Here is a 24955-nt window from a genome sequence, read left to right as displayed (position 1 = left end):
TCAAGCAGTGTGTAAGGCTTGAACTGTATCTTTTTATTTTCTTTTATGTTATGTGTGTAACGTGACTAGTTATTGTGATTTTTATTTTACTATGTATGTCGTTATTAATCTTGTTGTGTTGGTGAGCCAAAGACAATTTTCCACTTACAATAAAGTTATACTATATTATTGAAGACGTCTGGGCATTGAGGTTATGAGTTTCTGGAGTTTTGGTGTTGGAATTTGGTCCCATTCTTGCCTGATATAGGTTGCCAGCTGCTGAAGAGTTTGTGGTTGTCTTTGACGTATTTTTCGTTTAATGATGCGCCAAATGTTCTCTATAGGTGAAAGATCTGGACTGCAGGCAGGCCAAAAGAGCACCCGGACTCTTCTACTACGAAGCCATTTTGCATTGTCCTGCTGAAATGCATGTCGTCTGGAGGGGAGCATATGTAGCTCTAAAACCTTTATATACCTTTCAGCATTCATAGTGCCTTGCAAAACATGCAAGCTGCCCATACCCCCATGCCAGCATCTCTTTAGCCCAGAGGACACGGTGTCTGTGATTTCCAACAAGAATGTCAAATTTGGACTCGTCTGACCATGGAACACTTTTCCTCTTTAAAACAGTCTATTTTAAATGAGCCTTGGCCCACAGGACACGACGGCACTTCTGGACCATGTTCACATATGACTTCCTTTTTGCATGATAGAACTTTAGTTGGCATCTGCAGATGGCACGGCGGATTGAGTTTACCGACAGGGGTTTCTGGAAGTATTCCTGGGCCCATTTAGTAATGTCGACGACAGAATCATGCCGATGAGTGATGCCGTGTCGTCCGAGAGCCTGAAGACCACGGGCATCCAACAAAGGTCTTTGGCCTTGTCCCTTACGCGCAGCGATTTCTCCAGGTTCTCTGAAACTTTTGATGATGTTATGCACCGTAGATGATGAGATTTGCAAAGCCTTTGAAACTTGAAGTTGAGGAACGTTGTTTTTAAAGTATTCCACAATCTTTTTACGCACTCTTTCACAGATTGGAGAGCCTCTGCCCATCTTTACTTCTTAGAGACTCTGCCTCTCTAAGACATCCCTTTTATGTTACAGACCTGATGTCAATAAACTTAATTAGTTGCTAGATGTTCTCCCAGCTGAATCTTTTCAAAATGTCTTGCTTTTCCAGCCATTTGTTGCCCCCGTGCCAACTTTTTTGAGACCTGTAGCAGGCATCAAATTTGAAATGAGCTCATATAGTGGATAAAAGTGTAAAAAGTTATCCATTTAAATATTTGTTATGTTATCTATGTTCTATTGTGAATAAAATGGCTCATGTGATTTGAAAGTCTTTGTTTTCATTTTATTCAAATTTAAAAAACATCCCAACATTTCCAGAATTCGGGTTGTAAATTAAATTTATTTAAAAGTGCATTATAAAAACTAATAAAAAAAAAAAACTAAAATGCCAAATTCAGTACATCAACTAAAACTTTCATATTTAAAATCTGTCTGTCTGTTTGTTCTGTGTGTAATGAGCAGAAGATTGTGTGGCTTCATGTCAGTGCCAAATTCATGCACACCTTTAGCACTCATCTTTCCTTTACTTCACTTCACTACACACACACACTAACATCTGCTTCACTCCAGGACACACACTTCATCATGCCCGCACTGCTGACACACACACACACACACACACACACACACACACACACCTTTTGACCTGGCCTGTGCGGCCCACACCTGATTACCTTAGATGAGAGGAGCACTCCAGCAGCATTCTGAACACACTCTCTCTCTCACACACACACACACACACACACTCATGCTGCAGCTCGGCTTCTCTGCTTCCTGAATTCTGATGGACTGTTACATCTGACATTAGTTGAGATTTTTAACATTGATATCAATAATTAGACATGTTACCTCCCTCTTGTGTCAGTCCCAAAATCAGTTTTTGTGAGTTTCGTAAGTATTGTTGAATATAATCTAGAAAAGTGTAATTTTGTGTTTAGAAATGCTTTCTATTTCTGCGACATTGTGGTTAGAACAACAGTATACTAACTATGACAATGATATCAGGTAGCCTACTGTCTGTGTGCTTTATTTAATGTTAAAATGGTTTAATGTGAGTTAAATTCAGTTTCTTAGACGTCCAACTAAAATGTTTCCATGAAGGATGTGTAAATAAATTTTTTGTGCAAATATTTTAAGAACATTGAGAACTTTGAACAAACGTTCTGTTAATGTTACTGGAAGAACATTTGTTCATGACTTTTAGAGAGCCTTGCCTCAACATTAGCCAAAGTTCTGATAACATTCTCTTTTTTTATATTTTATATTTTTTAATATTATGTTTGGATTGGTAATCGATATTATTTTATTGTGCCATCTTTTTGTTTTTTATGCTTTCTGGGGATTTATAATTTGCAATGTCGGTTTGAGCATTTGATTTATGATTTGTGCATTGAATTACAGATTTATTTATTACAGGTTTATACTAGGTTGAAAATGAAAATGAAATATGAAATACATTTGATTTTTAATTTGATTTTTGATACAGTTCATGCTTCCCCGAATGAGGAAAAGAAATTGCATTTGAGCATTTGATTTCTCATTTGAGAAGCCGGGTTTTTTTTTTTGATAATTTGAGCTTTTGATTTATCATTTGAGATTTTTTATTTTATATTTTTAAGCATTCTATTTTAATTTTGTAAGGACAAAACTTCTAATAATTAAATATGTTAAGTACTCAATTAAGTACTTTGTCTTTGTTTCTCTTATTTTATTTTAATGTTTTATTCTAATATTTAATTATATATTATTATTAAAGTAATAATATAATATTTCTGACTACTGACTGAGTAGGATTTTCTAATCTGTTGTATAAATAAACAAAATGACAAACATAGTATTTGTTCTTTGAGTGTTCAATCTTCTACCGTGTTTTTTTTGCATTTGTCCTTGCAGACTTTCACTCATCAGGTCCATCTAACGTAAGAACTTTGACTCTATGATGCATTTTATTTGCTTATATGTGATTGTTTATCATTCATCTCAGTGCCAAGACAGAGTAGTTGTTGATTTCCAAGTTCCCAACTCCCATGGTAAAGTGCAATAGAACAAGTAAGAAGTGTGAACTTCTGAGCTAAATGGAACGCAACGTATTTGAAGCAGTGAGATTTCCGACATGACAGAAATCCAAATGGAAACACCAACAAAGTCTGTTTTTGCAAAGAAACTCAGCTTAACGTGGAAGATTTGTTGCATCATGCCTGTTTATGCTATTATACAGTGTTTGTTTTGAGTTCAAATCGTAAGGGGTTTGTCTTTCTGCTGTTTTATATTCAGTGTTTGCATGCATATGTAAGAAGAACATGTCTGCCCAGTTATTTATTCACTGTGTGTGTGTTTTCAGTGGGGATCATAAGGCGTTCCTCTCCGTGTTGGCGGCGGTGTCTCTGGTTCTGATCTTCCTCCTGGTTCAGCGTCACTGCTCACTGGTGTCTAAGATGGCTCTGGCTCTCGGCCTTCTCGGAGTTTACAGCTATCGCGCTGCCGTCGGAAACATCCTGTTCCCATGGCAACACAGCAGCCGTGCCGTCTCCAAGTAAGTTTGATGATATTTAAATATCTTATTGACATTCCTTGAATGTCAGATGGTGAATAAATTAGCTCCCCTCATTATCATTGTTGTCGAATTGTCTGAAGTTTCTTCGCTAACTTTGTCCATGAGCTCCTCTTGTCGGAAACCTGGCTCTCACTAAATGCGGGGATGAAGTGTTTTTCGAGGGTTTTAAATGCGAGAGTTTGACCTAAGAGGCTTCGATTCTGACTGATGTGAGCGGAGGTTTATTTAGTGTAGACTTAGAAATTATTAAAAGGAATAGTTCACCCAAAAAGGTTTTAAACAATTGACGGTAGCCACTGACTTCCATTGTATGGAAAAAAGTACTATGGAAGTCAATGGCTACCGTCAACTGTTTGGCTACCAACATTCTTCAAAATATCTCTTTTGTGTTCAACAGAAGAAAGAAACTTGGGTTTGGATGGAACAATCTGAGAGTGAGTAAACAATGACAAATTTTCATTTTTGGGTGAACTATCGATTTAACAGGAATTACAGGAAATAGACCTCAAATTCTTCTCTTTGGCTTGAATGAGACCATGGATGCTTTGGTCCAGAAAGGACTGAATTCACATTCAGAGCCCAAATATGGTTAGCAAATCAACACACAGCAGACTGACCCTTTTTACCATGCATTGTGTCTTGTGTTCAAAAACACTTAGATGGAGCATATTAGATCAGATTTTGGGATTGTTGATGGTTTTGGGGCTTGTTGAGCTCCTCAGTGACAGAGCTATTGCTCTTTAAGCTTTATTTAAATTATAACTGTAGTAGTTCCTCTGTAATATGTTTTATATGCCATAATCTACATATGTGTGAATGTGATTATACAGTTACGCAGTCTTTATTTTGCATTTATATACACCAGCATTCATTTCATAAGTTTAGGGTCAGTAAGATATGTTTTTTTTATTGTTTTTAAAGAAGTCCCTTAAGCACACCGTGTTTCATGCATGAGACACTGCAACAGACGCGAACGCAACAATCAAACGGGTTCATGTTTACATAGAAAAAAACAATGCAAAAGAAGCGCAATTAATAAAAAACCTTTGAAGAATTACTACTGTATGTCTGATATTTTATGTTTGCAACAGTTTTCGGATTCTATGTATAAAGTTGAATTACATTTACTGTTGAGAATTTTTTTAAGCATTTTCCTTGTAGCCTATTATTTCTGAACATATAACATGAAAAAGACAAGTTTGTACAGGATGCAGTTGTAGTTCATGCATCTTTTAGACAGAGATATTTAACAAGTGATTTGTTTAAAGCTGCAAACTTATTTTGGTTAAAAACTATCCAAAATCAATATTTGAGCAAGTACATAACCAGCCAGTGTTCAAAACTATCACCTTACTTTAGCCCGATTCACAACGGTTAGTTTATAATAATGTCTTCTAATTTGAGTGGTACAGGTAGGTTTCCGTGGGAAATTCGAGCATGGCACTTCGTCATTACGTCACCTCTGTAAACATGAAGAAGTTTTGCCGGTTACTAGGCTGTCGCACGTGAGGATCCTGCAGGTTGCGGCTCATTTATAGCCTTTTCTCACAGCAGCTAGAATAATTCAATTTATCATTTTAATGGCGGATTGTAATCCAGAAAGGATTATGTGTTTATGAAACATGTGAATGAAATTAAATTATATTCTAGTTTAAATTGAGCTTCTGATTACAGATAGCCAACGTGGGATTACACAAGTTTTTGTATTTTAAATAGAACCAGTTTGAAGGAAAATTCATTTGCTTTTTGGATTAAAAGAATTTCTTAATATCAAATTTGAATGTTACGACTATTAGATTAGACTGTACAAAAATTGACATCTACACACTAATACTATACTCATAGTCACACAATGCTGATGTTGTTAACATTAATAATTTGAGAACAAAGTATAACAATGATAATACTTTGCACAGTTAGATGTGATATGAGCTAACTGATCATGAGATTTAATCACCATTGGTAGCGCGATGTATTGTAATGATTTTTTCCTCAGTTGGGCAGAACAAATGTGGCAGACTTGTTACTTGTTCAGATGGCAATATATGGTGAAAATTCTGATTTGGGTCATATATTCCAAGACATAGGCTAGAATCTGTGATTGCGATGTACAGTAAATATCCACACCGCTGCAGTGACTGACAACTACACAATTACCTCAAAACATTAGATTCATCCGCGCTGGAGCTGTGCCGGAGCACCGGATCACAACCCCGCGCACGGTAGATAATTCTGCAAGAAACTGCAATTCCAGGTTTTCAAACATAGAGGGCAACAAAGAGGTAAAAGTTACGGACTGCAGTTTTAACATATACATCATGTTGACAACTTCATGTGTGCTGCACTTGGAACAGAAATCACAAAAAAAAAACACACACACACACGACGCGCAAAACTCTGCATTTGAACAGTCAATAGCAAATACTTAAACTAATAACAAAACATACAGTCGCTGATTCAGAAGCGCCAGATTGTCATAGTAAAGTCAGAATTACCTCCTCTCCGAGGTTCACGAAATTATCGTCCATGCGTTGAAAATGCTTTGCTGTTCTTTTGTAAGTAATCTAAATGATTCCTAAAGGCATCTACTTTCAGAAGGCAAAATAAAGTGCTTTTGCTTTCACATAGAAACACACAGTGCTCCCTGACATGGCTGCTTCAACACTACTGCAGTTACTGAAACCACGCCTTCTTTCTTTGCGTGAACATTTGGGCTGCATTATGCAAATATTTCCACATCTTGATGTAGACATGTGGGGGCGTGTTTGAACGAGCCGTTTTAGGGGGGCGTGGCAGAGTCTTAACTTTTATAAAGAATATCTCTTTGGTTTTGAGACTTTAGTTTTTGCAACTTCAGGGATCTTGTCTATGCACAATCAGCTTGTAACACTCCAAAGAGAAAGGAAAACTTGAAATCGCATCATATGACCCCTTTATGTTGACTGGTTAAAAATCGTAAGAATCGAGAATTGGTCAAACGTTCTTAAAAAAAATCGAGATTCTATTTTTTTGCTAAATCGTCCAGCCCTAATATAGATATTTAGATATAGATATATATAGATATATACGTATATTTCTATCATGACAACTCTCGGAGGGCTTGGCATGGTAATGTACATATCAATGTTAATGTGTTTGGTCTTGAGGGAATAGATCTGCTACGCTGCTGCGATAGAGCAAGTACCGAGTCTTGCTACTGCCAATACATCCACAACATGCTGTGAGCATGTAAGAAATACTGCTGCTGCACATAATGAAGAAATAATGCTGTCTGCATTTACGAAATACAGTATTATACTGTTATATAATTTTTTTTTACAGTATTACACTGTGCTCTTTACAGGGAATACTGTAAATCCTGCTTTTATTTCAGTACTCTTGGATTTACAAAATTAAAAATATACTTTTTCATAACAGTATTCACAAAAAAATAGAGAAAATAATATTTTGAGTTTTAAAACATTTTATTTATTTTGAAGAAAAGACCAGGCAATTGCCTTATATGAATTTACTGGCTGAAATGCCAGTTGTAGTTTTTTTTTTTCCTTTTTCTTTTAAATATAAAACATGTAAAATGCAATTAACAATTAGCAAGTAATTCAAAATACATTAATCTTATTTACTTTTAAAGAATGGAAAGGTTTTTCAGAAATATATTTTTTAAAAGTCTTTCAGAAGAGAGGAAACCTGTGGGTTTACAGTACTGTTCTTTTTTTACACAACATGTCCAGTCTTCTTGTAAGTCACTTTTCCTTTCTTGGTTTTTGATGCACATTCAGGGTTGATGTTGAGAAAGCATCTAAAAGATAGAAAAGAAAAAAAGTGAACATTATGTATATGTCTAATATATATATATATATATATACACACACAGCATCTCACAGAAGTTCTGTGAGACAGCACAGAGAATTGCAACACTTACGATGTGATTACATGATAATGTTAAATATGCAATATGTCATTCAGCTCTTTAATCAACTGTATAAAATATTTGTTAAAAGTACTTTACAAATACTGTCAAAACAAGTTAGTGACAATTCACTCTATCATATATATATCAATGGCAAATATGCTAACCTCAGTCGCAAGGGTGCATGCCACCTCTTCCTGATACTGGAGGTTGAAATCATACAATAATACAAACAGCACTGCAAGGCCAGAGACAAAGTTGGGCTGCTCAACATTTACCGCTGGTTGCTTAGAGATTGCCCTGAAAATAAAAAAAAGAAAGAAAATACTTCAAATAAACTATTGTGGGTTCCATTGCAGTTCTGTTTAGTTGTCTATACATAGTTCAACTCAACATAACTATTAAACTAAATCTGAAATATGTGCAGGGAAATCCCATTTACAGGGCTCACAACTATAGCTGTGAACTGCATAATAATAGTATCTCATGAATGCACAGTCGAGCAAAAAAGACCAATGTCAGTGTCAGGATTTTCATTAAACAATATTGCATTTCCTCTGAACACTTGGAATACATGACATGTTGCATGTGAACATTCTGAGATACTATTGTATCTTTTGTAAATCTTGATGCTGGTCACTATCGCTGCCATTATATGGACAAGCGTGAGCAGGCTTTTTTTTTTTAATTTGTATTATTCTCCTTTAGTGGTCCAAAAAACAAAGAAGGTCATAGGGCATTAGAACAACACCAGGGTGCATGGAAGCATATGGGTAGCAAAATTCAATTGAAATGCAATACGTAAAATGGTGATATATTTCAATTTACATTTTCTTATACATATGTGCAATATTTAGTGCACATATGTATTTTATTGTATATCACATAAATTTTATTTAAATTATAAAATTTACATTTGCCATTTCCTACACTAGTTTTAATACACAAATTAAAAACATTTTAATGCTTTATAAGTTGCAAAATGGAAATTAAAATGTATTACCCAAATTGATTAGATGTTTAACATGTCCAAGCAAAAACTGTTTTTACATCATAATACCACATGATAATTGTAATTTCAGAATGCATTCTGATCCAAAGGTGCAGTAAAAAGGTAGAAAAATATCTTTTATTTTTCTTAAATGCATTGACACTTATATATAAGACGTTTCAATTGCATTTTCATTTAATACCCCATGATGAATATAAAGTCAATGTGGATTTGAAAATGCATTCGAAATGTATTTGAAAATGCAACACACCCCCGACCTGTCAATCTTTAGGCTACATCAAGGCAGGGTTTGGCAACAGGATGCACAATTGTAGAAAATATCATATGTAAATTATATAACTGAATTTCCATTTTCATTTTGCACTAAATTTTGCACATATTTAGGGTAAAATGTCAATTAAAATACAGAAATGCATTGCCATTTTGCATATTACTAACTGAATTTGAAATTATTTCAAACTGAATTTTGCCACCCATATGCTTCCATAGCGTTAATGATGACTTAATGTTCATTTTAGGGTGTACTAAACCTTTACTGTTTACTTACCAAGAATTATAGGTTGTGTTCTCTGGCAAATGTAGACACTGCTGGACATCAGATTGAGTGGTGAATACCTGAAACAATTTTTAAGAAGACAGCACAACCATCACTAACAGAACCAAGACATAACAAATCACATTTATTTGCAACATGCTTTAAGTAATCTCTACTTACATCTGCTTGAAGGGTAAGACCATCTAATTTCTGCAAGTGTGGGAGCAGCTGTAGGACCATGGAAGACATGGAAGCAATCAGGAATACTACTTTTGAAATAAGCATTAGGAACATGACTATGGATTTTCACGTGCTGGCAAAATTATAACACATTAAAAAGCACGATCATAGAACTGTCATTTTTTAACATGGACTACAAATGGGAAGCACTTACATTAGCACCGGATCTTCATCAGATTGTTCAGCCTGAAAAATAATAATAAAAAAATAATAATCAGAAGCAGGTCATGTGAATGTGTGTCTTATTTGCTATTTAAGTTGTTTTTGATTGTTGGATTAAAGCAAGGTGTGAATAAACATCTTAAAAGGGATAGTTCACTTTGAAATTAAAATTTGGTATCTATCAGCTTACCCCAAGGGCATCCAAGATGTAGGTGTCTTTTTTTCTTCAGTAGATCCAATTTTGATGTTTAGGTCAAATCGTTCTAGCTTGTCAGTCATATAATGGCAGGTATAGGTCACTGTCTCTATAAGAGGGAAAAAGAACATGCACAGAGAAATCCAAATTAAACAATTCCCCATCGTAACTACACATTGATGGCCTAAGACACGAAACGAGCGGTTTTTGTGAGAAAATTAACAGTATTTATACAGTTTTTTACCTCTTGTACACAACCATGTCCAAGTGATCTGAGTGCGCGCACGCATCCGGTGTGTGACGTGTGTGCGCGCGCTCTGGCTTAGTCCGCAAAAATAACTTTATTGCACAAATAATTAGAAAGTTATTGAACGCGGAAATATGTGAATGTTGTGAATGTGCGAATATAAAACCAATTTTACCCAAGTGAATTGCTAACTCGGGATTTAAGTTAAGTTTAACGTTCCCAAAATCAAACCATGCGTGGAAACAATGTAGAAATGTGAATGAAAAAAAGACAAGCTTACCGTATCGATACTTAGTCGAACATTAATCCATCTTCTCATGCTCCAGTCGATTAGCATCATCTCAGGCACAGGTTAGATGATTCAGATGACAAATTATCTCCGCGTCTGCTCAGGCAGCGTCGTCCATTGTTTGCTGCGTCACAGGCACTAACTAACGCTTGAAACGCGAAATGAAGCTCACAAAGCTTATCTACGCACAGATTCACAAACCACTGGCTTATCTTAATAACGCGAATAATTATTTTGTTCAATTAATTCCCGCTGACGAATCTAGTTTGCCTGTAATACACTGTTCACATTTCTTCTTCTTTGGAGATCACATCACATTTGAATTGAGCGCGAAATAAATATATCCCACAATGCAATGCGTTTACAGTATGGTACTGTATTACAAATTTAGCGGGCTGAAAACAGAAAACTTCTGTATATTTACAGACATTCTGTAAAATATACAGAATGATACTGTTTTATAAAAATACAGTATAATACTGTTAGAAAATGCCTGTAAATTTACAGTAAAGTTTTACAGTGTAAAGTAAAAACAGTAAGATGCCATGCAAGAAGTGTTACAGTGGTCATTAACATAAACTAACAAAGCTTTTTTTTGGCCAGTTTTCTCTTTCAGTTCAGCTATTGTTATGGTGGAGATTTTTTAGAAAGTTAGCTGTGTGCTTGCAGTGCATCTGTCGGTCAAGCATTCTCATATGCATTTGTGCACTTGTGTAGAGTGTGTCTGGCCTAAGTGTCTGAGAGCACTATTTTATACTATGCCAGTTCTTGACACACACTCATAAAAGTGCAGAGTTTTCTGAGGCACACACACACACACACAGTTCCAGTTTACTCCTGTGACAAAATCTCACCGCTTGCCTCTTCCCCTTGACATTTACTCCCACCTAATTAAATCTTTGACCTCCTGCCCTTGGTGTAGCGCCACAGGCTGTGTTCCATTACACGCTCTCCATATGACCGAGGGACCGCGAGCGTGAGGTAATTGGCAGTGCCACCCTGTGCCACCAGAGTCACTCTCACACTCATTAATCACTGCAGGACATTGTTTATATTGCCCTGGCAACCTCTGGCTCGCCTGTTAAGCAGATGTCCGCTGACTTCCACCCCATCATTTAGACTAGCTCTCGCTCTCTCCCTTGTTTTCTTGCTTTTCATCACATTTTCTGCTTTTGACCCAAATGAATGTTGATTGTAGTGCATTTAAAGGGGTTGTTCAGCTAAAAATTATAGTTTATATTTGTCATTTCAAACCTGTATGATTTTTTCTTCTACGGAAAAAAATGCACTGGTTGTTTATTTTTTATTTTATTTTTTTTCATGCAAATAAAATAAATGGGAACTGGGGGTTTGAAGCTCCAAAAAAGTTCCCATTTATTTAAATTGCCTTTCAAGTAGTGTCCAAGCGTATTGGGGAAATCACAACACTGAATAGGGCAAAAGAGTTAAAAAGAGCCAATCACCTTATTGATAAAAGCATCATCTCATTGTTTTTCCCTAGAATATACTTGCAGTTTAGCTGTACCAATCAGAGAAATACAATTTTTTGCCATATACAGATGCTAAATTATATGAATAATTAATATGTTATTGTATTTAATGTTTATGTATTTATATTTCATACAAAAATATATAACATTTTATTATGCATTTATATATTTTGATATATTTACTTATACGTGTATGTGTAGTTTTTGTTAATATTTTGAATTAGATCAGATTTTTATATTTTCTGTTTTCTCTTTAGTGTTGCCTAAAGTTATAGTAATTTAATGTTTTTGTGTTTTTTTCTTTTTAATATGCTTTTATAGTTTTTATGAATTTTAATTTATTTGTTTTAGTTTATTTAGATTGTTATTTTATTACTTCAAGTTACACTAATGTTGACTTGGCAATTAGTCAAAATAATTTTAATGGTCTTTTATATTTTATTTTGTATTTTTGGGGGGATTTATTTTTTGACCTTTTTGCCTTTTATTTGATAGGATAGTAGGTAGACAGGAAGCGAAGTTGGAGAGAGAGAGGGGGGACAGGATCGGGAAAGATCCGCGAGCCAGGACTCGAACACGGGACGCAACGACGCTACATGTCGACGCGCTGCCCACGATATCGGCGCTGACCCGTTTATATTTTATTTTATTTTATTTCAGCAGTGTATTTTATTTCAAGTTACAGTTTTTTTATTGTTTAGTTAAATTTTATATTTCTTTTCTAAGAATTTAGCTTTTTACAGTTCAATATGGTTCTGTTATATGTTTCTGTTTGTTAATTAATAATATAAAGAAATGAAATTCAATGAAATTCAGTGAAAATACTGCCTTTGGACAATATGAAAAGATGGCCGTCCAGAGAAGCAACTTTCTTAAGTGAGAGGTCTTTGGTGATAAATGTTTGACTGTGCCTTTGCCCAAGATATACAATCACACATGAGCCAACGAACAAGTATAAACTGTCCATGACAGCTGATTCAGTTCTTCTTCTGTGTGCTTTGTGATCTAGCCATTAACACAGCTAATACCTTTCTGAATAGATATGTAAATCACAGATATGTTTCACGCTGCTCTAAGAGGCGTAAACAACCTTGAGTCTGTTTTGCATCTGATTTATTCGTGTTAAAAGACCAAAACAAGACTTATTGCACCACATGCATGAAACAAGCTACTAAACAACTCAGCGTGTGGTATTTAATCCATTCGAAATAGGTTTCTTCATGTAAACAAGAAGTATTAATAGCTTTTCTGATTTCATAAGCATATTTTTAGCATCTACACAGCATAGTTATGTTAGACAGCGTCACATCTTTTACATACCAGCCAATCCCAGAATGCAATGCAACAAGGTCAGTGAAAAAAATAGTACATCTAAGTAATCTAAGCTCGATTTTGAGCTCGTTGTTTGGTTTTGCTTATTTGAAATATTGTTCAAATATTCATATAAATTAAACAAAAGCGCAGTCGACTGTAGTGGAGAGAAAACCACAAACACACAAAGGACGGAGTGAAAAGATGTCAAGCAAGATGCTTTTTTTAATCAGAATTTATGCTCAAAGCTGTTTACGGGGGAAATGATTGTTGTCAGAGAAAGCTGAGTGCAAAAGAAATAAACAGGAAGTTTGGCAGACACAAGTTTTGGAGTATTTGAGTGTGGGAGCGTCTGAGTTCAGTAGTGACAGTATGAGATATCAGCTGAAGTGAACCATCATAAACTGTGTTGTCTGAAAGGCATCTTACGTGCAGAATATAGAATTTCCACAGTCAGGCGACTTCAACAAAGTCTGCGTTTATCGTCAGAGAGGAAAACATGGTTTCCAAAAGCACTTCTCAAAGGACGGAGGAAATATTGTGAGCTGTTACAGGTCTGGTGAAATCACACCGCTTTGAATATTAAAGCTTAATATTTTCTCTTGCAGATATGTGCACAAGCCAGAGAAATGAGCTGAAGCGTAGCCAGTTCGTGCAGTAAATAATAAGGAAAAACAAATGGGAAAAATTCAAATAAATGAATTTTAACTTCAGGCAGAGCAGATGTACTCGCTGAAATAAAAACATTTCCAAGTAGTAACTCCACAGTTGATTACTGGGTGATGAATTTTTCTGTTTACTTCATGTTCAGTAGCTCACGCGACTAACTGAACTTTTTCTGTACTTATATATATGGTCAAAGGTTTGGAATAATTGCATGAATAATTAAATTAAAGAAGTCTCTGATGCTTACCAAGGCTGTATTTATTTGATCAAAAATGCAGTAAAAATTTTAATATTGTGATATTACAATTTAAAGCAGCTGTTTTCCATTTGAATTAAAATGTAATTTATTCCTGTGATGCGAAGCTGAATTTTCTAAGATGTAATATATAATCTATTATTCTGACTTGCTGCTCAAAAACATTTCCTATTATCAATGCTGAAAACAGTTGTTGAAAACAATGTTTTTGAGGAAACGGATGCATTTTTTTCAGTATTTTTTAATTACTTATTTGAGTGGAAAGTTCAAAAGAGCAAATTTGTTTGAAATAGAACTTTCTGTTTCTGTCAGAAACTACAGTGTTCACTAACCCGGTGAAGTTTTTCAACTCAAGTGGTGCTTATTCTCTTTAGCATGTAGTGTGATATATATTTCACTCAGTTCCCTGAGAATTCTGATTCTATTTCAGCAAGTGAAGACCAAAATGTTTACTTGTGTGCGTTAAGTATTAGGTATGTTACAGTCAGACAGACAGCATGTTGAAGCTGCTCAGGCTGCCATTTTTCGTTCTTCTCGGAAACACCCAGTAGAGTGGGTTTTCTAGGAAATGCGTGTACTTGCTGGACTTCTGCAGGCTTCTTGTAAATACTACAGTATATTGTGCATGTTATTTTTTGACAGACATCGATGTTGTGATATTCAAATTATGTGGATTTAAAAAAGGATGCACCGTAATATGTATATATTTTTAGCCGGCCAGTACTCAGCGATTGATGCCCATAAATTGCATTATGTTGATGTTTTTATTTCTATTATTCCAACCAACAGCTAGCAAGTTTTTGACGGACATGATAACATGCATAAGGAGTGAACTGTGTTTTGATTTTTGGATATTATAAAACGTGCTGGAGGTGTTCGAAATGACTTTTGCAGAGTGAATTAAACTTATTTTACAGAATGAAGTTTATTTTGTGACTTAAGTTACGTTACTCAGAAATTGACATGTTTTTCAAAAATGTTACATTCTGCTGTTGCAAATTTGTTTTACCAGGAAAGGAGTGGTTTTGATGCACAGAATCGTTTTTATTGTTTCTTATAGCAAAAAATGTTTATTTAAACCCATGAAAATGCAGATCCTGTTTTAAATAATAGTAAAAAATTTCTTTTTAAAACTGTTGTTCCATTATTACTCATTAGCAGATTTTGACTGATACTGTATATAAAAAGTAGCCTCTTTATATAATTAATATTCCTGACATGTTTGTTTGGTTGTTTGTCTTTACCAAACGCAACACAGAGAGTCAAAAGTTATGTTTAATCTGCCAAGCATGATTTTATACGGCAAACCAAATCATTTATTTATTTTTCTGTTAGGTTACCAATGTCACATTCATTTTCAAATAAAGCAGCAGTGACGTGTGTCTGCGTATAGGGTCTTCCAAAGGCCACTTATGAGACTGTACTGCCCTGCACCCTTGAGAGCACTCGCCTCAAGTGCTCTGCCCTCCAGAGTTAGCAGCCCACGGTCCTTGATGCTCACTTTCAAGTGGAATTTGCCTTTTTTTCTCAGCTTTTTAGTTCTAAACACATCTGAAGAGAGTAATTAAAAGCACTCCGGCACACCTGCGTCAGGACGAGGCCCATAAAAAGCTCTGTATTTTTATCCTGATTAATCTAGGGGTATGTGTTGTGGTGACACCTCATTTGAGAGTGTTTATGCATGCGGATCCCACATAGAGATGGAAATGAATTCTGCCTCAGATCAAGAAATAGACACATTACTGTGTGTACGCACTCAGTAGCTTATACTACCTGTAGCTTGTTGAGGAGAGGTGTGCTAGTGCTTTTCTGAGCAATCATATGTGCAATTTTTGCCTGGCGAACAGTAAAATAATCCCATAGGTCTTGAGCTGTATCAGTGAACCAGAATATCATTACAAAGACGGAGATGGGGTTTTTTGGCCACTTTGTGACTACCGTGTACTAGGGCTGAACAATTTTGGAAAATAATCTAATTGTGATTTTTGTTTTTTTTACCAATATTGCAATTGCGATTTAATATGCAATTATTTTTTTTAAAGCTCTTTATGTTCTGTATTATTCAATAAAGACAAGCAATAAATCATTGTATAGCATGACCAACACAATATTAGATAGATAGATTAAACATAAATGTTCTTTTCTGTAGGCCAGGCCTATATGTTACGATGAAATTAGGTGATGCATGAATTGAAATGAATGACATTTTTATTTAACAACTACAATCACAGTAGTATATTGACTGAATTGTTGAACTTCCAGCCTTGTAAGCATGTAATAATTATGACAACATAAAGCACTGACAAATAAGCCTGGTGTAAACATTAATATGAAAGTCAGTAACAAATCACACAAACTAAAGTATATTGCAGAAATATAAAAACAAATCTGTTTAGATAATTTAGATAATTCAAAGTCAATGTAATAAACGTAAACATGTGGATTGCACTTTTTAAACACTGTTAAATTTAGACAGACTTGAAATAAATAAATAAGAATATATATACCTTATTATATAGCCTATATTATCTTAAGATCAAAGTCTTCAGTAATGAAATGCACCGTAACACTATTACTGCTTGAGTAATTTCCATGTGACAAAATTTCGGCGTGTGGCATGCCAGGGTTGCCAGGTGTTCACAACAAAATCCGCCCGATTGCTACTCAAAACTAGCCCAATTGCGTTTTGAGGGGGGTCCACCTGTAAAAATCGCATCCCAGGGGATAAAATACACGTTTTTTGGAGGCGTTCCCTTGGTAAGATTCACACTCTAGGGCAGGGGTGTCCAAACTACGGCCCGAGGGATTTTTAAAAAAATTATACGAATCTGCAGAGGTGGGCAAACTACGGGCGTTTTCATCCTGCCCGTGAGGCAGTTGTTCCAATATCAGTAAAATCCAATAGATGGCGCTGTAGCCTGTAGTGCAGTATATAACCCCTGATTTACACCATCCCGCCGCTCCGACGCAGCTGATCGCGCCCGCTCCAGTCAATCCGCGGCACATTTCAGAAGCGGCTCTCCGCACAGCTTCGCCAAAGATAGGTACCTAGTCAATTTTTGACGGACGCCGCGTTCAAACCGCACAGCAAATACAAACTAAAAAGTCAAAATAGCTATATACACTACAAAACTCCCACAATTGTAAATAAGTTGCATGTTTTAAAAATTTGAAAGTGTTCAATTGTTTTGAAAAATGCCTTGTACTGGAACTGTTTTAAAAATGCTTAAAAGACTTTCCAGTATCAGAACAAATGCCAGTGTTATCCTCCTGCTCACGGGTGCTGTCATTTTGTGGGGAAAACATGGAAATAATTTGTCGTTTTATCTTGCAAAGATATGATTTCTTCTTCTGTTTTCCACACACATTTTTATGAAAATGGGTATAGTACTGTTTTTCTGGATTATAAATTGCGTTTTTTCATCTGAAACGTGTTGCGATTTCCAATGCGACTTATATAAAGCAAGCAAGGTCAAGTGCAAAGCGCACACATCAGGATTGGTGATGAATGAGAAAAGGCAAGTGAGTATGTTTTGAGTTTGTATTGTGCATTTTCCAGCAACCACGCCGCTAGTTTCAGTTTCGCTTTAAATATTTAGGCTGGGCGTTTATAATATATGTTTATGGTGAATGCAACTATAATTTGTGTTTGTTTTTTACTTATATTTCCGTTCTTTTTTCTATTCTGAATACTGCTAAATTTACAGGACTTTTTGTGGAGTGTAGGAAATATAAAAACATGTTTCTAATGTTTGTAAACGTTTTGTTTATTGTACATTATTTCTGAATGAAATGATAAAATGTGTCTTATCTGTGTGTCATAAAGTGCTCATAAAAATAGGTAGAGACGGTACAAGAAAAGAACTGCCATGTATGTACAAGTATACATAGTACAGTAGTAAGTGAGTGTCAATTTAGAATAAAATAAAAAAATCAAAGCTTCATTTGTCATAAACATTCCTCACTTAATGTGGAAAACTTGATGTGGCCCTCGAGGTCAAAAAGTTTGCCCACCCCTGCTCTAGGGGCTAAATATCACGTTTGTGGAGGCAAACCGCGGACTTGGCAACACTGTAGCGTGCAAACTTGATGCTTCCTCTGAAGACTGCTTAGATGTGTTCGACTTGAAGCAGCGCTGCTTAGACCGATCGTGTGTCATCAAAGTACCGCGAGAGCTATAAGAGAGCGGATGTCTCCTTATGCTTTCTCTCGCCATACTATGTCATACACCGATCGATCTTCAAGGCGAACACACCTCTTTACTCTCGCGTGTCTCGTGACAGAGTGTAATCACATCCTCTGTGGTTGAAAAATCAAATTTTTTCATATCACGATATCGCAAATTAAATTAACACATGCATGTATGTTGTATGCATATGTTATGTTAATATATTATATATATATATATATATATATATATATATATATATATATATATATATATATATATATATATATATATATATATATATATAATATATGTAAATGTATACACATATAAATATTTTCAAAATATATCCTGAATGTGTGTGTATTTATATATACATAATAAATAATAGTTGGACTTGTAATCCAAAGGTTGTGGGTTCGAGTCTCGGGTCGGCAGGGATTGTAGGTGGGGGGAGTGAATGTCCAGCGCTCTCTCCACCCTCAATACCACGACTGAGGCAAGGCACCGAACCCCCAACTGCTCTCTGGGCGCCGCAGCATAAATGGCTGCCCACTGCTCCGGGTGTATGTTCACTGTGTGTTCACTGCTGTGTGTGTGTTCACTGCTGTGTGTGTATACAGTATGTGTTCACTGATGTTTGTGTGCACTTTGGATGGGTTAAATGCAGAGCACAAATTCTGAGTATCGGTCACCATACTTGGCCGTATGTTACTTTCAATTTCACGTTCACTTCCAATAAACACAGTACACATACATATACTATGTAAACAAAAACTTTTATTTTGGATGCAATTAATCATTTGACTAGTTTTAATGCATTTATTTATTTGTTTGTTTGTTTGCTTATTTAAACAAACTTATTTTTATTCAATATTTATTTATTTATTTATGCCTGTATGTATGTATTCCAATGTTTTATCTTTTTTCATTTTTTTGTTTCTTTTATAAATTTATTTATTTGTATTTATTTATATTTATTTATTTATAAATTTATAAATATTTTATAAAATTATAAGTTTGTTCATTCGATCTTTCCTTCTTTGTTCATTCATTTATTCATCCATTCACTTTTCATTCTTTATAAAAATTCAACACCCTAGCAACCACCCACAACACCCTAGCAACATTTATTTTTGTTTAATTTTATTAATGTATTTTAATTCATTTTTATTTATCATTTATTCAATATATTTATTAAGAATTTTAATATTTCCTTATTTGTATTTTGTGATACAATTTTTATTGTCTAATTTTATTTGAATTATTTTACATTTTTTCTTTCATTCTTTCTTTCTTTCTTGTTTGTTCATTCATTCACTTGTTGATTCCTGCAGTTGTTCAGCCTTATTTATTTATCAGAATTCAACACCCTAGCAACCATCTAGAACACCCTAGGAATCACAGCATGACTTTTCCATGTGTTTATGTTGACTCTAAGTCGAAGTGTTGTGCTCTAGGGTGAAAGGTCATATTGTTCTTTCATTTCCTCCAAAACCAGACGGACAGCTGCTGGCACAACAGATCAGCAATACTGGAATTGAATATAGGTGGTGAATGAATAAATAAACAGACATTTCGTGTCTTCAGCATATTTATTGAGTTTATGTAAGGCGGCGCGTGGGGTCTTTTGTCTAGAGACCGTCGACCACGGTCTTGCACAACGTTTTCCTTTATTAGAACGGACATTTTTAAATCTGACGCAATATCTGGCAACCCAAACCACCTCTCTTTCACGCATATCACACACACACACACACACACACATTGATATTATTGTTATTTTTGTGCGTTTCACACACCTTCAGTGCCAGACTGAAACCCGTCAGACCGAGTGAATCGCTGGGAGAACACAAAGATTAATGATATTCAGATGAATGCTACACACAAAACGGACAAACAGTCTGGTTGGCTAAATCTGCACAGTTTCTGAGAGTAAGGATGCACAGGTTTTTACTGGATTTGACACAGTTTACAAGGTGTATAATATTTGTGAATCCAGCACGTTGTAGAATGAGCCTCATTTGCATGCCTAATGAAGATTGACCTCATTTAAATATGCGTGCTGCAGCACTCTAAAAGTGCATACGCAGCTGGTTTTGTTGGACGCTGTAATGTCGAGGATCAGATATGTTCAGATTAATGCAGTATCTTCACTTTCACTGTTATTTGTCACTGGAAACTTTAGGTTATTGGCTTCTAGACCGTTAAAGACAAACTGCCAGTATGAACATGAGTTTAGAAGTAAAAACATGATTCCAGGGCAGTTATTGTTTTTTTTTTTTTAAGAAGCTTTTGCTGACACCAGCGAACTCAAGTGCACTGATATTACTTTTACTTATTCTGTGACACAACAGTACGGTGGCCGAGAAGTGCAAAACAAATCACGATTCTGAAAACAAAATAACAAATTACAAATGCAAATGCAAATCTAAAAAACAAAATAACAATTCAGAAAACACAACAACAATTCAGAAAACATTATAACAATAAGAAAAAACAACGACAAATCCGAAAACAAAATAAGTCAGAAAACACAACGACAAATCCGAAAACAAAATAAGTCAGAAAAAACAACGACAAATCCGAAAACAAAATAAGTCAGAAAACACAACGACAAATCCGAAAACAAAATAAGTCAGAAAAAACAACGACAAATCCGAAAACAAAATAAGTCAGAAAACACAACGACAAATCCGAAAACAAAATAAGTCAGAAAACACAACGACAAATCCGAAAACAAAATAAGTCAGAAAACACAACGACAAATCAGACAAACCGGAAGAGGTAGGTATAGTTTGAGACAGCACCATTGGTTTGGGAATAGATTACTCATCGCTGACTGGACGAGACATCTGTCAATCAAGGTGTACAGGAAGAACCAAAAGAAGAACAGCAGAGTCATTGGTACAATACAGCTCTCCCTACACCCACCCTAACCCTACCCGATACTTTATTTTCAACTTTTGGGCCCGGTTTCACAGACAGGGCTTAGACTAAACCAGGATTAGGCCATTGTTCAATTAGGACATTTAAGTGATTCTTATAAATGTGCCTTAGAACAAACATTACTGGTGTGCATCTAAAGACAAAACAATGGCACTGATATGGTTTAAGACCAGTCATTGCAAGTTTATTTCAGTTGAAGCAGCTCAGACTTACATTTTAGTCTAGGACTAGGCTTAAGCCTTGTTTTTGAAACCGGGGGTTGGATTATTTCCTTAATTTTTATTGAAAATAAATGCCTTTCCGATGCGACGCTATACGAGATTTGAAAAGGGAGGAAAAAAAAGTTTGGCAAAAAGCGGCAACCCGGGTCGATCGCGTCCAAAAACACAATGCCACGCACTCTACCATCTGCACCACTGGAGCTGATGCTTTAAGAAGAATGCTGTTCTTCTTTTGGTTCTTCCTGTACACCTTGATTGACAGATGTTTCGTCCAATCAGTGATGAGTAATCTATTCCCAAACCAATGGCGCTGTCTCAAACTATACCTACCTTTTCCGCTTTGTCTGATTTGTCGTTGTGTTTTCTGACTTGTTATTTTGTTTTCGGATTTGTCATTGTGTTTTCTTATTGTTGTAATGTTTTCGGGAATTGTTGTTGTGTTTTCTGAATTTAGTTTTTTAGATTTGCATTTGTAATTTGTTATTTTGTTTTCAGAATCGTGATTTGTTTTGCACTTCTCGGCCACCGTACAACAGAGCTTCATAAATGTTTATATATAGACTTTCTAGAAATAGAGAGTCTCTAGTGGCATTTAACTGTGCAGTATATTCATCCACAGCAGTTAAGTGGAGCTTGTTTAACAGCAACCTGTCACTGAGGGGGCGGAGTCTACGAACAACACCATTTGATTTGTGCTTACTGAAGGGGCGGGGTCTGCGAGGAACACTTTCTGATTGGTGCTCAGTCTTCCACCTTTCTTTCTTTCTCTTTCTTTCTTTTTCATTCTTTTTGTTTTTCTTTTTGTTCATTAGTTTAATCATTTGATTGTCTTTTTGTTTGTTTACTTATTGATTGATTTAGTGATTTATTTATTTATTCCTCCAGCTATTCATTAATATTCATTAATTTATTCAGATTGTTTCTTTTGATATGCATTTGATCTTTCTTTTTATTTTGCTCAATTGTTCATTCATGCAATTCTTTTTTCCAATTCTTTTATCTTTCTTTTTTGTTTTTCCCTGTTGTTTATGCTTTTTTGTTCCTTTAATCTGTCTTTTTTTGCTAATTTTATTTATTTATGTATTTTAAATGTTCTATTTTCATTTAGTTGTTCATTCCTGTGATTGTTCAGTATTTATTTATTCATTCATTCAAATTCTTTGATATTTCTTTCTGTCTTGCCACGTCATTATGTTAGATTTTTCTTTTCTTCAGTGTTTTATGGTCATTCTTCTCTTTGGGTGACACTACAGTATAAATAACACCAAACATGAATGGACACTCATGGTTTCAATTGCTCTCATTCTTTCTTTCTCACGCTCTGATTGAGTTTCTGTTGTTGTAGATAAATTAAGCATGATGGAACATCTGCTTTCTTTCTCCAAGCAAAGACATGCTAATGTGTTTAGCTCTTCCTCTCATTTCTTATGCTGTAGTTCACAGTAGCTTTTTAAAACTACTTGGGACTTTGCTGCTCTCTCTCATGTAATTTCAAACCCAGTGTGACTTTCTCTCTTCTGTTGAACCGAAATGTTGAAAAATGATTCATTCTGCTCTTTTCCATACATTGTATGACTTTAGTAGGATTGAAAAAGAGCAGTGCAAACATTTTGCATAAACACAATCTAGTTTTGTGTTCTACAGAAGTCACAGAGGTGATGTGAGTGTGAGTAAATTATGTCCAAATTTTTTGTTTTTGCATTAAGCACTCCTTTTTGAAATTTTATTGAACTTATTAGTTTGGCTTCATGAACAAATTAAATATAGATAAAACAACAAATAATGGAATAAACAAAAAAATTAAAATGCACAAATATTTAGACTAAATTAATAAATAAAATACTGAACAATTGCAGGAATGAACAAAAGAAAAAAGCAATGAAAAAGAATAACTATTTTGAATAAATAAACTGAAAAACCGCATGAACAAATGGGCATAAAAGATCAAAGGAACAAAATAACCAAACAAAGAACAAAAAAGAAAGATCAAATAATTGGAAAAAATAAAAGACTGAAGAATTGCATGAATGAACGACTGAGCAAAATAAAAAAGATCAAATTAACAACAAAAGAAACAAGCAGTTTGATTAAGTGAATAGACTGACCTACTGAATTAATTTATAAAAAAATCAACAAACGAAACTGTCATACAGGTTGTATCAACAAGGGTGTGAGTAAATGATGACTGAATTTTATTTTTATTTTATTTTTTTCGTGAAACACTCCTTTTTAACCTTTAAAAATATAATAGAGTTCACAAAGTTTATTGACCTTCAAGCATTAGCTTTGCAGGTGGCGTTATAGTAATAAAACACAAAATGAATTGTTCCACATTTGTTTGCACATGTTAAAGCAAATGCAGAGTCTGTGTGTGTGTCAGATGATTTTCTCCAACCGTCACTTTTCCTGCTGCGTCACTCTCTCGGCATATGCGTCCATGCCTGGGAACGTGCCGTTGCCAAGTTCTGGTTGGCATGGTAACGCGTGTTGGATTAAAGTGTTTTGTGCAGATGTAGTTTGCTCTCTGATGGAGCTTATTTACAGTGAAGAGGAACAGAGACACAGTGGCAATAGAAATGATGAGATTTTCCTTCTTCTCCAGAGAAATTGCTGAAATCCCTCGCCTGTTTCGCTCTAATCACATTTAATGTGACTGATCCAGTGTTGTGTGAAACTGTAGAGTCTCCAGCGACAAGCGACTCCTGATTTAACATAGTTAAAGTACATACAGTCACACTGCCCTTTGGGAAAAGTGCACTATACAAGCAACTTACACAGAGTGCACTGAAGCTGTTCAAGTGGGCAATGTACTGTATGATAAACTAGATCATATCATCATAATTGGATTATATAATATCATTTAATCAGAGTATTTTTGGTTAAAGAATAAGGGTTTCAAATGAATTTAAATGAAAGATTAATGTACACTAAAAAAAACTAGAATATAGAGTTAAAAACAGTGATGAATGGCAGTGTTTAACAACTTGTTTTAGTACTAAACCAGACTTGTGCAGAGATGAATCATTGAATTGTTTCAGTTTGAATTGATCCATGAATCATTAGAATAAACCGATTCACTAAAATGATTTGGACTTTTTAATGCAACCAAAAAATCAAGCTATCGTGACCATGAATTTAAAAATCAAAAGAATTTATTTAGTTTAATCATGGCCATGAGTTAACTAAATGAGAGAAGAAAAAATAATAATAAAAATCCGCATATAAAATGAAATTAGCAGATAAGTAACAAATGCATTAATGTTTATTCTAACTGTATTGAGATTTTCACTGAGGAAATTAATAAATATCCTGCTCACTTTTCTGACTTTGAAGCATAGCCTACTGCCACAGCGATCACCTAAATATGAGCTACTGATAATGAAAACTGCTCAAACACAGTTTTATCCAGGCTCGGTTCCAGAATGAAATACTGAGGGTGCTTCAGAAATTAGTGAGTGTGCTCTAACCTCAATGCACATAAATTTTCACGTAGAATATATTTTTGTCATGTCCATTGCTCTTTCAAGTGTGAATCCCACATAAATATGCAAATGTCATTCCAGAAACTTTGCAGTGTGTATGTGGCCAGAAAACAAAAGTTTTATACAAATTCTGAATGGATTAGTCATAGCCTAGAAAACACACAAAGAGCACTCTCTTTATAATCACTAATGAGAGGATTCGCGAGCTTGCAA

General features: G+C 35.0%; 1 protein-coding gene across 1 annotated transcript in view; it reads left to right on the top strand.

Moving 5' to 3' along the window:
* LOC306883571 (GPI ethanolamine phosphate transferase 2-like) overlaps positions 1 to 24955 on the top strand; it is a 137894-nt gene that overhangs the window by 93932 nt on the left and 19007 nt on the right. Inside the window, exon 10 of the mRNA XM_079438934.1 lies at positions 3396 to 3587. Coding sequence (XP_079295060.1) covers positions 3396 to 3587 — 192 coding nt within the window. The remainder of the gene's footprint in view (positions 1 to 3395; positions 3588 to 24955) is intronic.

Source organism: Barbus barbus (genome assembly GCF_936440315.1).
Source record: "Barbus barbus genome assembly, chromosome: 17".
Taxonomy (NCBI): Eukaryota; Metazoa; Chordata; class Actinopteri; order Cypriniformes; family Cyprinidae; genus Barbus; species Barbus barbus.
Note: the sequence above shows the minus strand (reverse complement) of the source record. Positions and strands in the feature narration are given on the sequence as shown.